General features: G+C 35.9%; 1 protein-coding gene and 1 long non-coding RNA gene across 4 annotated transcripts; both read left to right on the top strand.

The window, feature by feature from the left end:
- Nucleotides 1-3: 3 nt before the first annotated feature.
- On the top strand, nucleotides 4-3,469 carry LOC136066803 (uncharacterized). The gene is made up of 3 exons (XR_010628282.1): nucleotides 4-266; nucleotides 375-455; nucleotides 3,214-3,469. It is a non-coding gene; the product is annotated as an uncharacterized LOC136066803 (long non-coding RNA).
- A 2,899-nt stretch (nucleotides 3,470-6,368) lies between these two features.
- LOC136066797 (uncharacterized) lies at nucleotides 6,369-11,609 on the top strand. 3 transcript variants are annotated; one of them, XM_065771688.1, is made up of 3 exons: nucleotides 6,369-8,291; nucleotides 8,403-8,480; nucleotides 11,374-11,609. In XM_065771688.1, the coding sequence occupies exons 1-2, from the start codon at nucleotides 6,928-6,930 to the stop codon at nucleotides 8,440-8,442; spliced, it is 1,404 nt and encodes a 467-aa protein (XP_065627760.1). In that variant the 5' UTR covers nucleotides 6,369-6,927; the 3' UTR covers nucleotides 8,443-8,480; nucleotides 11,374-11,609. The 3 variants fall into 3 exon arrangements, with proteins under 3 accessions (XP_065627760.1, XP_065627751.1, XP_065627756.1); XM_065771679.1 differs by having other exon boundaries at nucleotides 8,400-8,480; XM_065771684.1 differs by lacking the exon at nucleotides 11,374-11,609 and adding an exon at nucleotides 9,630-9,799 and having other exon boundaries at nucleotides 8,400-8,480.
- Nucleotides 11,610-12,608: the final 999 nt, after the last annotated feature.

The raw sequence follows: 12,608 nt of genomic DNA, 5'->3' as shown, positions 1-12,608 counted from the left end.
AATGCATATTCGAGAGGGTGGACTCGGAGAAAGGTCAATATTAGATCGATTTTAATTGAGGGTGAAGATTTCCTTCCAACCGGTCCTGGTTTTCTCCACTTAGCTGATTTTAAATTCTGCCTTCTGTTGTTTTCCTACCGCAGACCTCATTATTATCTTAATTGTCTCATATTTGACCTCTATGGTGAAGCGAGTAATACATCCATTCTTTCAGTTCAGAAATACTTATTGGATTCCTGTTTACAATTTCTGGACTGCATGATTATGTAGGTTTTCTCTTCTCTTTTCTCTTTATATCCCTTTCAACACTTAAGCCATGCCACCCACGCCCATATATTATTCTTCTCATTTTTTATAATTATTCTTTGTACTAGTAGCGAAACACACAGCGATGGTCCGTCCCGTTCTACACATCGAATTGGGGAGTTCTGGTTTTCTAAGGATTGAGTATACAGGTATTCTTTATTCAATGTTCTTATGCATGCACTTCATAAAAAAGATGACATTGTCAAAAAATTTCTTTTTTTCTTTTTTTGTTTTGTTTTATGTGGTGGCTTTTGTCTTGCATAAGGTGGTGGCAGGATAGAATATAATAATAATATTGTGTGTGTAATTACATGTATTCTTTATGGAGTAATTAAAGAGACCAGAGTTGAGGTTCAATGACACTATCAGATCAATCCCATGGGAGAACTTGGGTTTGAATGCCCTCTCCCCACTTGTTGTAAGCAGAAAAAAGAACAATAACTGATAAGAATTTAGATGACATTTATAGGAAATTTCACTTGTAAAACATGGGTAAGTAGCCCTAATTAAACAAAGAGAATAAATTCGGGTTCGAATGCCCTCTCCTCACTTGTTGTAAGTAGAAAAAAGAACAATAATTGATAAGAATCTAGGTGACATTTATAGAAAATTTCACTGGTAAAACATGGGTAAGTGGCCCTAATTAAACAAAGAGAATAAATTCAATCTGGATGTAGCGTAAAAGGCCACTATTACGCCCTCCAATAATGATGTGACACGTCATATTTTTGCAAATAAAAGAGTAAGCACTTCCACACTAAATCAAATCCTCTTCAATACAGAAAACCAAATCCACACTTCTTCCCTAAATAGAGATGCTATCGAGAATCTCCAGTTACGGCCATCGAAGGTGGAGGACAATTAGCGATGGAGGAAGTGGACCACAGAGGAGCCTTCAGGGGTGCCGCTGACAACCCTCCAAACCCAAGGTGGACACTACCTAAGACAATATCGATCTCTTAATCCGTAAGAACAAAAGCCATCAATCTTTCTGTGGTGGAATTTCACCACCAATTACATGAAAAAAATTTAGAAAGAACGAAACCCACAAAACCAAATCTAAAAAAAATATAAAAAAAGCTACTCCAGCGATAAGATTTTAAAAAAAAACTTTTATTTTTGAGTTGGGTTTTTATCTGGGTTGGCAACTCAGGGAGTGGTTGTTGAAGTGAGCTTGTATGGGTTGGTGTTATGGTGCCATTTGGTTGTTGAAGTGGGCTCATGTGAATCAGAGAGAAAGGGAGCTAGTGAGAGAGAGAAGCAAGTTTCTAAGCTGCTAACAGTGGTTGTGGGTGGCAGGAGTCGTGGAGCTTGACCAACAACTGGAGATGAGGGAGCTTGAGAAGATTGGCTATAGGCTGGTCTGATTAGAGAGAGAGCTGAAGCAGATGGTTGTTGCCTTGTTGGTAAGCCTTGCAAAAATGTAACGCGGCACATTATTATTGGAGGGCTTAAAAGTGGCTTTTTACACCACATCCGGACCAAATTTATTCTCTTAAACAAAACTTTAAGAGTAGCAGCATAATGTAACAATTAAAGATAGAATTCTCAATTTTAAATATTACCATGAACTCTTTGCTTTAATATCTTTTTTGTTCATAGCATGAATAATGGCAAAAAGTTGGACAGTTGATCTTCTTGAATTTGAAGTAATAGTAACTAGTCTTAAATCAGGAGACGGTTATGCTTAAAGAGTTTTTGGAAACTATATAGTTGACTGCAAAAATATCATTCAGAGGTGAGAGGGAGAAAACTAAATAATGAATATTGTTTAAGAGGGAATGCGTACTCAAAAAAGGAAGCATATGTTGTTATTTTTAAATTAAGGAATATTTATGAAACTGTTGATAATACATGTCGCTAAGGCTTACGTCTTTGGAGTTAGGAATCAAGGAATTTGCTTGATAATTTTTTACTTGACTACTTGTGTAGGAGGCAAAAAATTATCGAGCCAATTACAAAATGCCACATCAAAAATTTAATGACAAATTCTAGATTAATATGTCATTAAATTAATTAAATCAAATGATGACATGTGTCATCCAAATGGATATTACATTGGCATATTGAAATTTGCCACATGTCAATTGGCTCACAAGATAAAGATAAATCCAATATTCAAAGTTTATGGATAATTATTTTTATTAAAATAAATAAAATAAAATAAAGATAAATTTTTTTTATTCAAAATTGACGGATAATTATCTTTATTAAAATAAATAAATTAAATAGAGATAATTATTTATCGTTGTTGATTGTTATCTTTATCAACATGTGATATTTATCAAAATAAATAAATAGAAATAATTATCCCTAAGCAAAATTTGGGCCAATCAGGAGCCTACTACATATTTTCAAGCATATCAATTCAAAGGGGAGCTCATCCTCTGAAATCACTATAAATAGAGGACATTTTTTCTCATTTACACAATTTTTTCTAAGACGTCAAATTTCTAGAGAAATTTTGCCTCAAGAACACATGAAGAACATTCAAATAAGTTCTTTGAAGTTCTATTGGAATTAAGCTGAAAAGGCCTCCATAAACTTCAACAAACCTCAAATCCTTAAAGCTCAACGGATCAAGTCTCTAAAGCCCCGAAGAACTTCACTCTAGAAGTCTTTATATTCAAAGACTTGAAGAACAATAAATCTCTAATAAGCTCAAAGTTAGAGATTTGTTGTGGAGACCGTTCAACCCATCTTTCAGTTAAATGAAGATAGAATAAAAGGATATTCTTTTGTAAAAGAATTGAAATAGAGATTGTACTCATTATTCATCAATATAAATTTATATTTGCAAACCATATTTCTTTTCAATTGTTTGATTTTCTACTATTGAGAAAAAATTTGTGTTTACAACTTGTTTAGCTCATATCAAAATGACTGTTTTTCTTTTGTACTTTGAAGCTCAACAAAGAAAGAGTAGAGGCTTAGAAGGAAAGGAAGAAGGAGGAGAGGAGGAGGAGGAAAGAGAAGAAGGGGAGATGGTGAGGTTGGGCAGGAAATGCAGAAATGTAAACATAGGCACAAGGATGGCAGGAACAATGTTCATTTTTCATGTTTATAAATTATATATATTGCTTCCTGTAGTACAGTCATGGTCTGCCTGCTCAATTCAATTATCTACATTGTCTATGCTCAATACTTCAAGATGTTTTTCCCCCTCTTCTTTGGGTTTGCATCAATTATTTATATGTGTGGTGTATGTTTTGTTCTAGAATTATTTTTTCTTTGTTTAATCTTCAAGTCAAAATAGAAGCTTAGGTGAGAAAAATCTAACACCAGTAATGCTCTATTAGCCGTCATTTTCTATCTTTTGTTTTGATAAGTGCTTTCATCTATTTTTGTATTTTTCTTTCTTAAACAGCAAAGTTTTGTTTAGATTAGAAACCTCTGCCATTAGATTAGGCTGCATGCACTATAAATATTTGTGGATCTGGTCTTTTTTCTCCTAAGATTAATTTAAGGTGCATGCTCATTCTACGTTGGCTGTCCCCAATAAAATCATAAACTGGATTGGAAACTTGGAATTGGCACTGTGCGATGTGCTTTAATTGAAGAATATAATGTGATTTTTATACAGCTAAAAGTCTTTGGTTCTCACGACAATGGTAAATTGATGTTTGAGCTTTTCCATTGTAGCAGAGGATTCTTGCATTCTTATTGTCTTATTGTAGCTAAGCTTAATTGGCAAGCCAGTTGCAAGCTAATGCAAGGTATAATTTTTGGTAAACATTTCAAGGTATAATGTCATCTGTTATAAATGATACCTTAATTTCAATTCTTTGTGCTTTCAAGTGTGTAGAAGTTGTTAACTAAATGGAATCAGGTGGTCAATGTAACATAACATCGGTTGTTGTAGCTTTCTTGCCGCTACCAGCACCTTTGTTTTTTTTTTTTTTTTAAATAAATGGTCATTAAATATGATTTAGGCTTGGTTATTTTGGTTGGGTTGGCTCTCTGCCATCAATATACGCAAACCATCCATCATGGTTTATGGAAAAATAGGCTAGTGCTTTTGAGGTGTTATTTGCTTCAAAATAACCTCTACAGCATAATTATTGAATATTCTCAGTGTATCATAAATATATACTCCCCCTCTCACATAATTGTCGTTTTCATTAATTAAATTCATGGTAGGACTCATAATTCATGTGAAGAGAGGAGTACGCATTTATAATACTCCTAAAGTATTCAATAATTATCCTCCAGATACAGCCAACATATGTCTTTCTCCCTTATGATTTGTTTGAACAAGAGCAAAAAGAAGATGTGAGAGAGAGGGGAAGAAGATGATGACGTGAAAAGCAAAGAGTTAATGCTATATTTTTCCTTTAATAAGAAGAGTTAATGCTTTTAAATCAATAATTTTTAGAGAATAATAATGACTTGAGCATGAGTGTTTTTTCACCGTTAAATCTAATATAAATCAATAGTCAGAAAAATGTGCAACTCTTACTAAGTTTTTTTTCTTTTTTCTTTTTTTTTGAGAAATCTGACAGGGAGTTTTATTATGAAAACAGAAAACTTCTGTCTTTCGTTACAAGAAGAGAGTCATCAACTGGGATATTCTCTAACCAATTCTGAGGTGCATACAAAAATTTAGCATTTTTTTGCTAACTTGTCAGTAACTAAATTGCCAATCCTGCATACATGATTAAAAGCAACAGTTCTCAAACTTGAAGCAGCGACCCGCGAATCTTCGATGAGGTGACCAAAATGGGCGAGACAAACCCCATTTGAAATTAGAGACTTAATAATAACCTCAGCATCGCCCTCAAAAACCAGACCTATTTCAGATGCAAAGGCTATAGCTCTTCGACAGGCAAGAGCTTCCATATCAATATATGATTTCATCAACTGATGGAGGCAGATTGATTTTTTCTAACAAAGCCCCAATGACCTGCCCTTCACTGTCCCGAATAATGACTCTGATACCTGCTGCTGCGATGTCCTCAAAATTGCCATATTAACAAGAAGGCAGAGGGTGATACCACTGTTTGGCCGAGCAACAGATTTGGGGGAGTGCTAAGAATCCGTAACAGCAAAGAACTCAAGTAGCAGGCTAGACATGGCAGTGGAATAAACCTGGGAGTATGGCAGTGAAGCTTGCTGCAACCGGGTAGCATTTCTCTTATGCCATATGCTCCAACCAATCATGGCGAAACACTCAGCAAGGTTTGGCTCTCCAATCTTCAGGATACCCATGAATAAGTCACTGAATGTTGCAAATTGGTCTAGAAGGCGAGACCAACAAAATTTACCCTCCCACCATATTTCCTTGACCATCTAGCATCCCCAAATGGCATGCACTGAATCTTCCAGCTCCGAGTTGCAAATATCACTAGTGGCATTTTTGGTGATGTGTCTTCTAAACAAGTTCTTTTTAGTGGGTAAGGACTCATTACATGCCCTCCAAATAAAATGCTTGACTTTGGCCGGGACCTTCAGACCCCAGATATTGTTCCAAAACACCGAATGGGCTGCTCGATTAGACGTACCTGGTTGCAGGGAAGCCTCTTTAGCCAAAAGCAATTTATAGGCACAGCTAGTCGTGTAATTTCCATTGGTTGTTCCTCGCCATATTAGCTTATCTGGGATGCATCTGTTACTTAGGGGCAAACTCAGAATAGACTTTGCTTCGTGAGGTAGGAATTCAACAGAAATCCTGTCCTCCAACCAACGTGGACCTTCCTCATCCATAAGAGCACAGACTCGGGCATTGAGTGGCAGGCTTTTCTGAGGGGATATGACCTTACCCTCTGGTAACCATGAATCACCCCGAATTTTTGGTATCAACTGTCTAATTTGAGGATTTTGTTTATAGAGAGGCAAACAGAGCAACGAGCTAGAAAGGCAGAGAAGCAAACGTGATACGGGAGAAAGGGCTGAAGCGTGATGAATGTTTTAGTTTTTTTGTTTATATAATAAAACCTGTTTAACCGGTAACCCAAAACCCTTAAAATTATATCAACGGACAAGATCAAAACTACAATAAATCAACGGCTCAGATATAGGTGGGTACCGTACCCCCCCTTTTTTTGGGGGGGTACGGTAGAATGACCCCTCTTATTAAAATCGATTCTCTCTTTATCAAAAAGAAGAAAAAATCGATTCTCTCTTCTCACAGATACCTTTCTTCTCTATCTTCCTTCCTCTATATTCTCACAAACAACTACTCTGCTCTCTCTCCGATGGTGTTGTTTATGGTGACCGTGGATGGTAGTGGTGGTGGCTGTGGTGGCTGAGGTTGTGGCGGTGACGGTGGCGGCGGATCGTGGTGGCTAACCTCCATCTTTTCGTTGTTCATCCAAATACTTGCCTCAAACTCATTCGCACCGATTAAACTCCAATCTCTTCATTTTTGGATGATTTTTGGTGTTGCTTGGTGGTGGTGGTGGTGAGCTATCGGTGTTAGTGGTGGGTTGTGGGTCTATTCAGATTTGATTTCTGGGCTGTGGTTGGTGGCTGTAGATTGGCTTTGATTGGTTGATTTGTGTTTGATCTATTGGATTTAACTGATTTGAGTTTTGAGAGGAAGAAAAAACTAACCCTCACCCTAACCCTTTCAATCTCTCTAATCCAAACTCTTAGCCGTCTCTTTTCTCTTTTTTTGTCTCAATGGAGTCTCTTTTGCCTTTTCAATCGAAACACAATACTATTACTAGGGCGGGTCAGTCTGTTTTGGTTTGTAAATCGAAACCAAATCCTATAGAGGCGGAGGCTGAGTGGGAGGTGGAGGAGGAGCTGCTGAAAAGTTGGGGGAAGGTAGATGTTGTTGACGGTGAGTTTGACGTCGCTTTCTGTACAACAAGCGAGTTGGATGAAGCAATGGTTTTTACGATCAAGATCCCAGACCCCGAAGCCTGTCCACCTCTTCTATACTTTATTGATCAACGTCCACGTCCACCTCCTCCTCCTTCTATACTGAACCATATTAAGGGAGTGAAGAAAAAGAAAATCACCACCAACAACAACAGCAGCAGCTGCAGCTCTAGCTTCACCCCAAAAAAGATCAGTCCGGTTTCCAAAGTCGCCGAAGACGGGCCGCCGGGACCTTATCCCTCTCGCTACTACGCTGTGTTAGACGACCATCTGTACTCAGTCGGTGGCCGTGACCCTGATTTCTCAGCTTCAACTATTACAGATGTGTACGAAAATTACACACTCTCACCTGACAGCCCTCTCAATATAGTCAGCTCTATCCCCACTACCGAAGTCTGGATGCTAGACCTTAAATGTCCCGGCAAGGGTTGGGAGCGTGCTCCGTCCATGAAATATCGTAGACAAAACCCTCAGACCATTGTTGTTGATGGTAAGCTCTATGTTTTTGGCGGTTTGGGTTGGTTGCAACCCAAAGATACTTTCTCTGGCTGGATGGAGGTTTATGACCCCAAACTGCGTACCTGGGAGACCTTGCCAAATCCCCCAACTTATAGCAAGATCGATATGGATGTCATTTTCGCACACTCGAGTTTTAAAGGCAAGGATCAGATCATAATAAATGGGCCGCCGGTACTTGAAGAAGGAGATTCTAATGGGAAGGGTTATTACATTGCTTATGATGTGATATCTCTTTCTTGGAATCATATGTTTCATGAGGCTCACCTTTCATGGGCAGAAGAAGTTCAGTGTAAAAGAGCTCAAGTTGTTTCTACTACTCTTTATTGGACTACCCTCCTAACTGAGTACACTGATATGATATTTATCTACGGATATAATGCATATTCGAGAGGGTGGACTCGGAGAAAGGTCAATATTAGGTCGATTTTAATTGAGGGTGAAGATTTCCTTCCAACCGGTCCTGGTTTTCTCCACTTAGCTGATTTTAAATTCTGCCTTCTGTTGTTTTCCTACCGCAGACCTCATTATTATCTTAATTGTCTCATATTTGACCTCTATGGTGAAGCGAGTAATACATCCATTCTTTCAGTTCAGAAATACTTATTGGATTCCTGTTTACAATTTCTGGACTGCATGATTATGTAGGTTTTCTCTTCTCTTTTCTCTTTATATCCCTTTCATCTCTTATGCCATGCCACCCACGCCCATATATTATTCTTCTCATTTTTTATAATTATTCTTTGTACTAGTAGCGAAACAGACAGCGATGGTCCGTCCCGTTCTACATATTGAATTGGGGAGTTCTGGTTTTCTAAGGATTGAGAATACAGGTATTCTTTATTCAATGTTCTTATGCATGCACTTCATAAAAAAGATGACATTGTCAAAAATTTTCTTTTTTTCTTTTTTTGTTTTGTTTTATGTGGTGGCTTTTGTCTTGCATAAGGTGGTGGCAAGATAGAATATAATAATAATATTGTGTGTGTAATTACATGTATTCTTTATGGAGTAATTAAAGAGACCAGAGTTGAGGTTCAATGACACTATCGGATCATTCCCATGGGAGAACTTGGGTTTGAATGCCCTCTCCCCACTTGTTGGAAGCAGAAAAAAGAACAATAACTGATAAGAATTTAGATGACATTTATAGAAAATTTCACTTGTAAAACATGGGTAAGTGGCCCTAATTAAACAAAGAGAATAAATTCGGGTTCGAATGCCCTCTCCCCACTTGTTGTGAGTAGAAAAGAGAACAATAATTGATAAGAATTTAGGTGACATTTATAGAAAATTTCACTGGTAAAACATGGGTAAGTGGCCCTAATTAAACAAAGAGAATAAATTCAGTCTGGATGTAGCATAAAAGGCCACTATTACGCCCTCCAATAATGATGTGACACGTCATATTTTTGCAAATAAAAGAGTAAGCACTTCCACACTAAATCAAATCCTCTTCAATACAGAAAACCAAATCCACACTTCTTCCCTAAATAGAGATGCTATCGAGAATCTCCAGTTACGGCCATCGAAGGTGGAGGACAATTAGCGGTGGAGGAAGTGGACCACAGAGGAGCCTTCAGGGGTGCCGCTGACAACCCTCTAAACCCAAGGTGGACACTGCCTAAGACAATATCGATCTCTTAATCCGTAAGAACAAAAGCCATCAATCTTTCTGTGGTGGAATTTCACCACCAATTACATGAAAAAAATTTAGAAAGAACGAAACCCACAAAACCAAATCTAAAAAAAATATAAAAAAAGCTACTCCAGCGATAAGATTTTAAAAAAAACTTTTATTTTTGAGTTGGGTTTTTATCTGGGTTGGCAACTCAGGGAGTGGTTGTTGAAGTGAGCTTGTATGGGTTGGTGTTATGGTGCCATTTGGTTGTTGAAGTGGGCTCATGTGAATCAGAGAGAAAGGGAGCTAGTGAGAGAGAGAAGCGAGTTTCTAAGCTGCTAACAGTGGTTGTGGGTGGCAGGAGTCGTGGAGCTTGACCAACAACTGGAGATGAGGGAGCTTGAGAAGATTGGCTATAGGCTGGTCTGATTAGAGAAAGAGCTGAAGCAGATGGTTGTTGCCTTGTTGGTAAGCCTTGCAAAAATGTAACGCGGCACATTATTATTGGAGGGCTTAAAAGTGGCTTTTTACGCCACATCCGGACCAAATTTATTCTCTTAAACAAAACTTTAAGAGTAGCAGCATAATGTAATAATTAAAGATAGAATTCTCAATTTTAAATATTACCATGAACTCTTTGCTTTAATATCTTTTTTGTTCATAGCATGAATAATGGCAAAAAGTTGGACAGTTGATCTTCTTGAATTTGAAGTAATAGTAACTAGTCCTAAATCAGGAGACGGTTATGCTTAAAGAGTTTTTGGAAACTATATAGTTGACTGCAAAAATATCATTCAGAGGTGAGAGGGAGAAAACTAAATAATGAATATTGTTTAAGAGGGAATGCATACTCAAAAAAGGAAGCATATGTTGTTATTTTTAAATTAAGGAATATTTATGAAACTGTTGATAATACATGTTGCTAAGGCTTACGTCTTTGGAGTTAGGAATTAAGGAATTTGCTTGATAATTTTTTACTTGACTACTTGTGTAGGAGGCAAAAAATTATCGAGCCAATTACAAAATGCCACATCAAAAATTTAATGACAAATTCTAGATTAATATGTCATTAAATTAATTAAATCAAATGATGACATGTGTCATCCAAATGGATATTACATTGGCATATTGAAATTTGCCACATGTCAATTGGCTCACAAGATAAAGATAAATCCAATATTCAAAGTTTATGGATAATTATTTTTATTAAAATAAATAAAATAAAATAAAGATAAATTTTTTTTATTCAAAATTGACGGATAATTATCTTTATTAAAATAAATAAATTAAATAGAGATAATTATTTATCGTTGTTATTCAAAGTTTATGGATAATTATTTTTATTAAAATAAATAAAATAAAATAAAGATAAATTTTTTTATTCAGAATTGATGGATAATTATCTTTATTAAAATAAATAAATTAAATAGAGATAATAATTTATCTTTGTTGATTATTATCTTTATCAACATGTGATATTTATCAAAATAAATAAATAGAAATAATTATCCCTAAGCAAAATTTGGGCCAATCAAGAGCCTACTACATATTTTCAAGTATATCAATTCAAATGGGAGCTCATCCTCTAAAATTACTATAAATAGAGGACATTCTCTCTCATTTACACAATTTTTTCTAAGACGTCAAATTTCTAGAGAAATTTTGCCTCAAGAACACATGAAGAACATTCAAATAAGTTCTTTGAAGTTCTATTGGAATTAAGCTGAAAAGGCCTCCATAAACTTCAACAAACCTCAAATTCTTAAAGCTCAACGGATCAAGTCTCTAAAGCCTCGAAGAACTTCACTCTAAAAGTCTTCATATTCAAAGACTTGAAGAACAATAAATCTCTAATAAGCTCAAAGTTAGAGATTTGTTGTGGAGACCGTTCAACCCATCTTTCCGTTAAATGAAGATAGAATAAAAGGATATTCTTTTGTAAAAGAATTGAAACAGAGATTGTACTCATTATTCATCAATATAAATTTATATTTGCAAACCATATTTCTTTTCAATTGTTTGATTTTCTACGATTGAGAAAAAATTTGTGTTTACAACTTGTTTAGCTCATATCAAAATGACTGTTTTTCTTTTGTACTTTGAAGCTCAACAAAGAAAGAGTAGAGGCTTAGAAGGAAAGGAAGAAGGAGGAGAGGAGGAGGAGGAAAGAGAAGAAGGGGAGATGGTGAGGTTGGGCAGGAAATGCAGAAATGTAAACATAGGCACAAGGATGGCAGGAACAATGTTCATTTTTCATGTTTATAAATTATATATATTGCTTCCTGTAGTACAGTCATGGTCTGCCTGCTCAATTCAATTATCTGCATTGTCTATGCTCAAGACTTCAAGATGTTTTTCCCCCTCTTCTTTGGGTTTGCATCAATTATTTATATGTGTGGTGTATGTTTTATTCTAGAATTATTTTTTCTTTGTTTAATCTTCAAGTGAAAATAGAAGCTTAGGTGAGAAAAATCTAACACCAGTAATGCTCTATTAGCAGTCATTTTCTATCTTTTGTTTTGATAAGTGCCTTCATCTATTTTTGTATTTTTCTTTCTTAAACAGAAAAGTTTTGTTTAGATTAGAAACCTCTGCCATTAGATTAGGCTGCATGCACTATAAATATTTGTGGATCTGGTCTTTTTTCTCCTGAGATTAATTTAAGGTGCATGCTCATTCTACGTTGGCTGTCCCCAATAAAATCATAAACTGGATTGGAAACTTGGAATTGGCACTGTGCGATGTGCTTTAATTGAAGAATATAATGTGATTTTTATACAGCTAAAAGTCTTTGGTTCTCACGACAATGGTAAATTGATGTTTGAGCTTTTTCATTGTAGCAGAGGATTCTTGCATTCTTATTGTCTTATTGTAGCTAAGCTTAATTCGCAAGCCAGTTGCAAGCTAATGCAAGGTATAATTTTTGGTAAACATTGCAAGGTATAATTTCATCTGTTATAAATGATACCTTAATTTCAATTCTTTGTGCTTTCAAGTGTGTAGAAGTTGTTAACTAAATGGAATCAGGTGGTCAATGTAACATCGGTTGTTGTAGCTTTCTTGCCGCTACCAGCACCTTTGTTTTTTTTTTTTTTTTTTTATAATAAATGGTCATTAAATATGATTTAGGCTTGGTTATTTTGGTTGGATTGGCTCTCTGCCATCAATATACGCAAACCATCCATCATAGTTTATGGAAAAATAGGCTAGTGCTTTTGAGGTGTTTTTGCTTCAAAATAACCTCTACAGCATAATTATTGAATACTCTCAGAGTATCATATATATATATATATATATACTCTCTCTCTCACATAATTGTGGTTTTTATTAATTAGTGGAA

This window comes from Quercus suber, unplaced genomic scaffold (assembly GCF_002906115.3).
Source record: "Quercus suber isolate HL8 unplaced genomic scaffold, Cork oak 2.0 scaffold_5, whole genome shotgun sequence".
In the NCBI taxonomy this organism is placed as follows: Eukaryota; Viridiplantae; Streptophyta; class Magnoliopsida; order Fagales; family Fagaceae; genus Quercus; species Quercus suber.
Note: the sequence above shows the minus strand (reverse complement) of the source record. Positions and strands in the feature narration are given on the sequence as shown.

What these genes read in the sequence shown, in the direction of transcription:
- LOC136066797 (XM_065771679.1), top strand. Translation starts at nt 6,928, where the DNA reads ATGGAGTCTCTTTTGCCTTTTCAATCGAAACACAATACTATTACTAGG. An exon ending in TTTCTGGACTGCATGATTAT is followed by an intron (nt 8,292 to 8,399) that starts GTAGGTTTTCTC and finishes TCTTTGTACTAG; the next exon opens with TAGCGAAACAGACAGCGATG.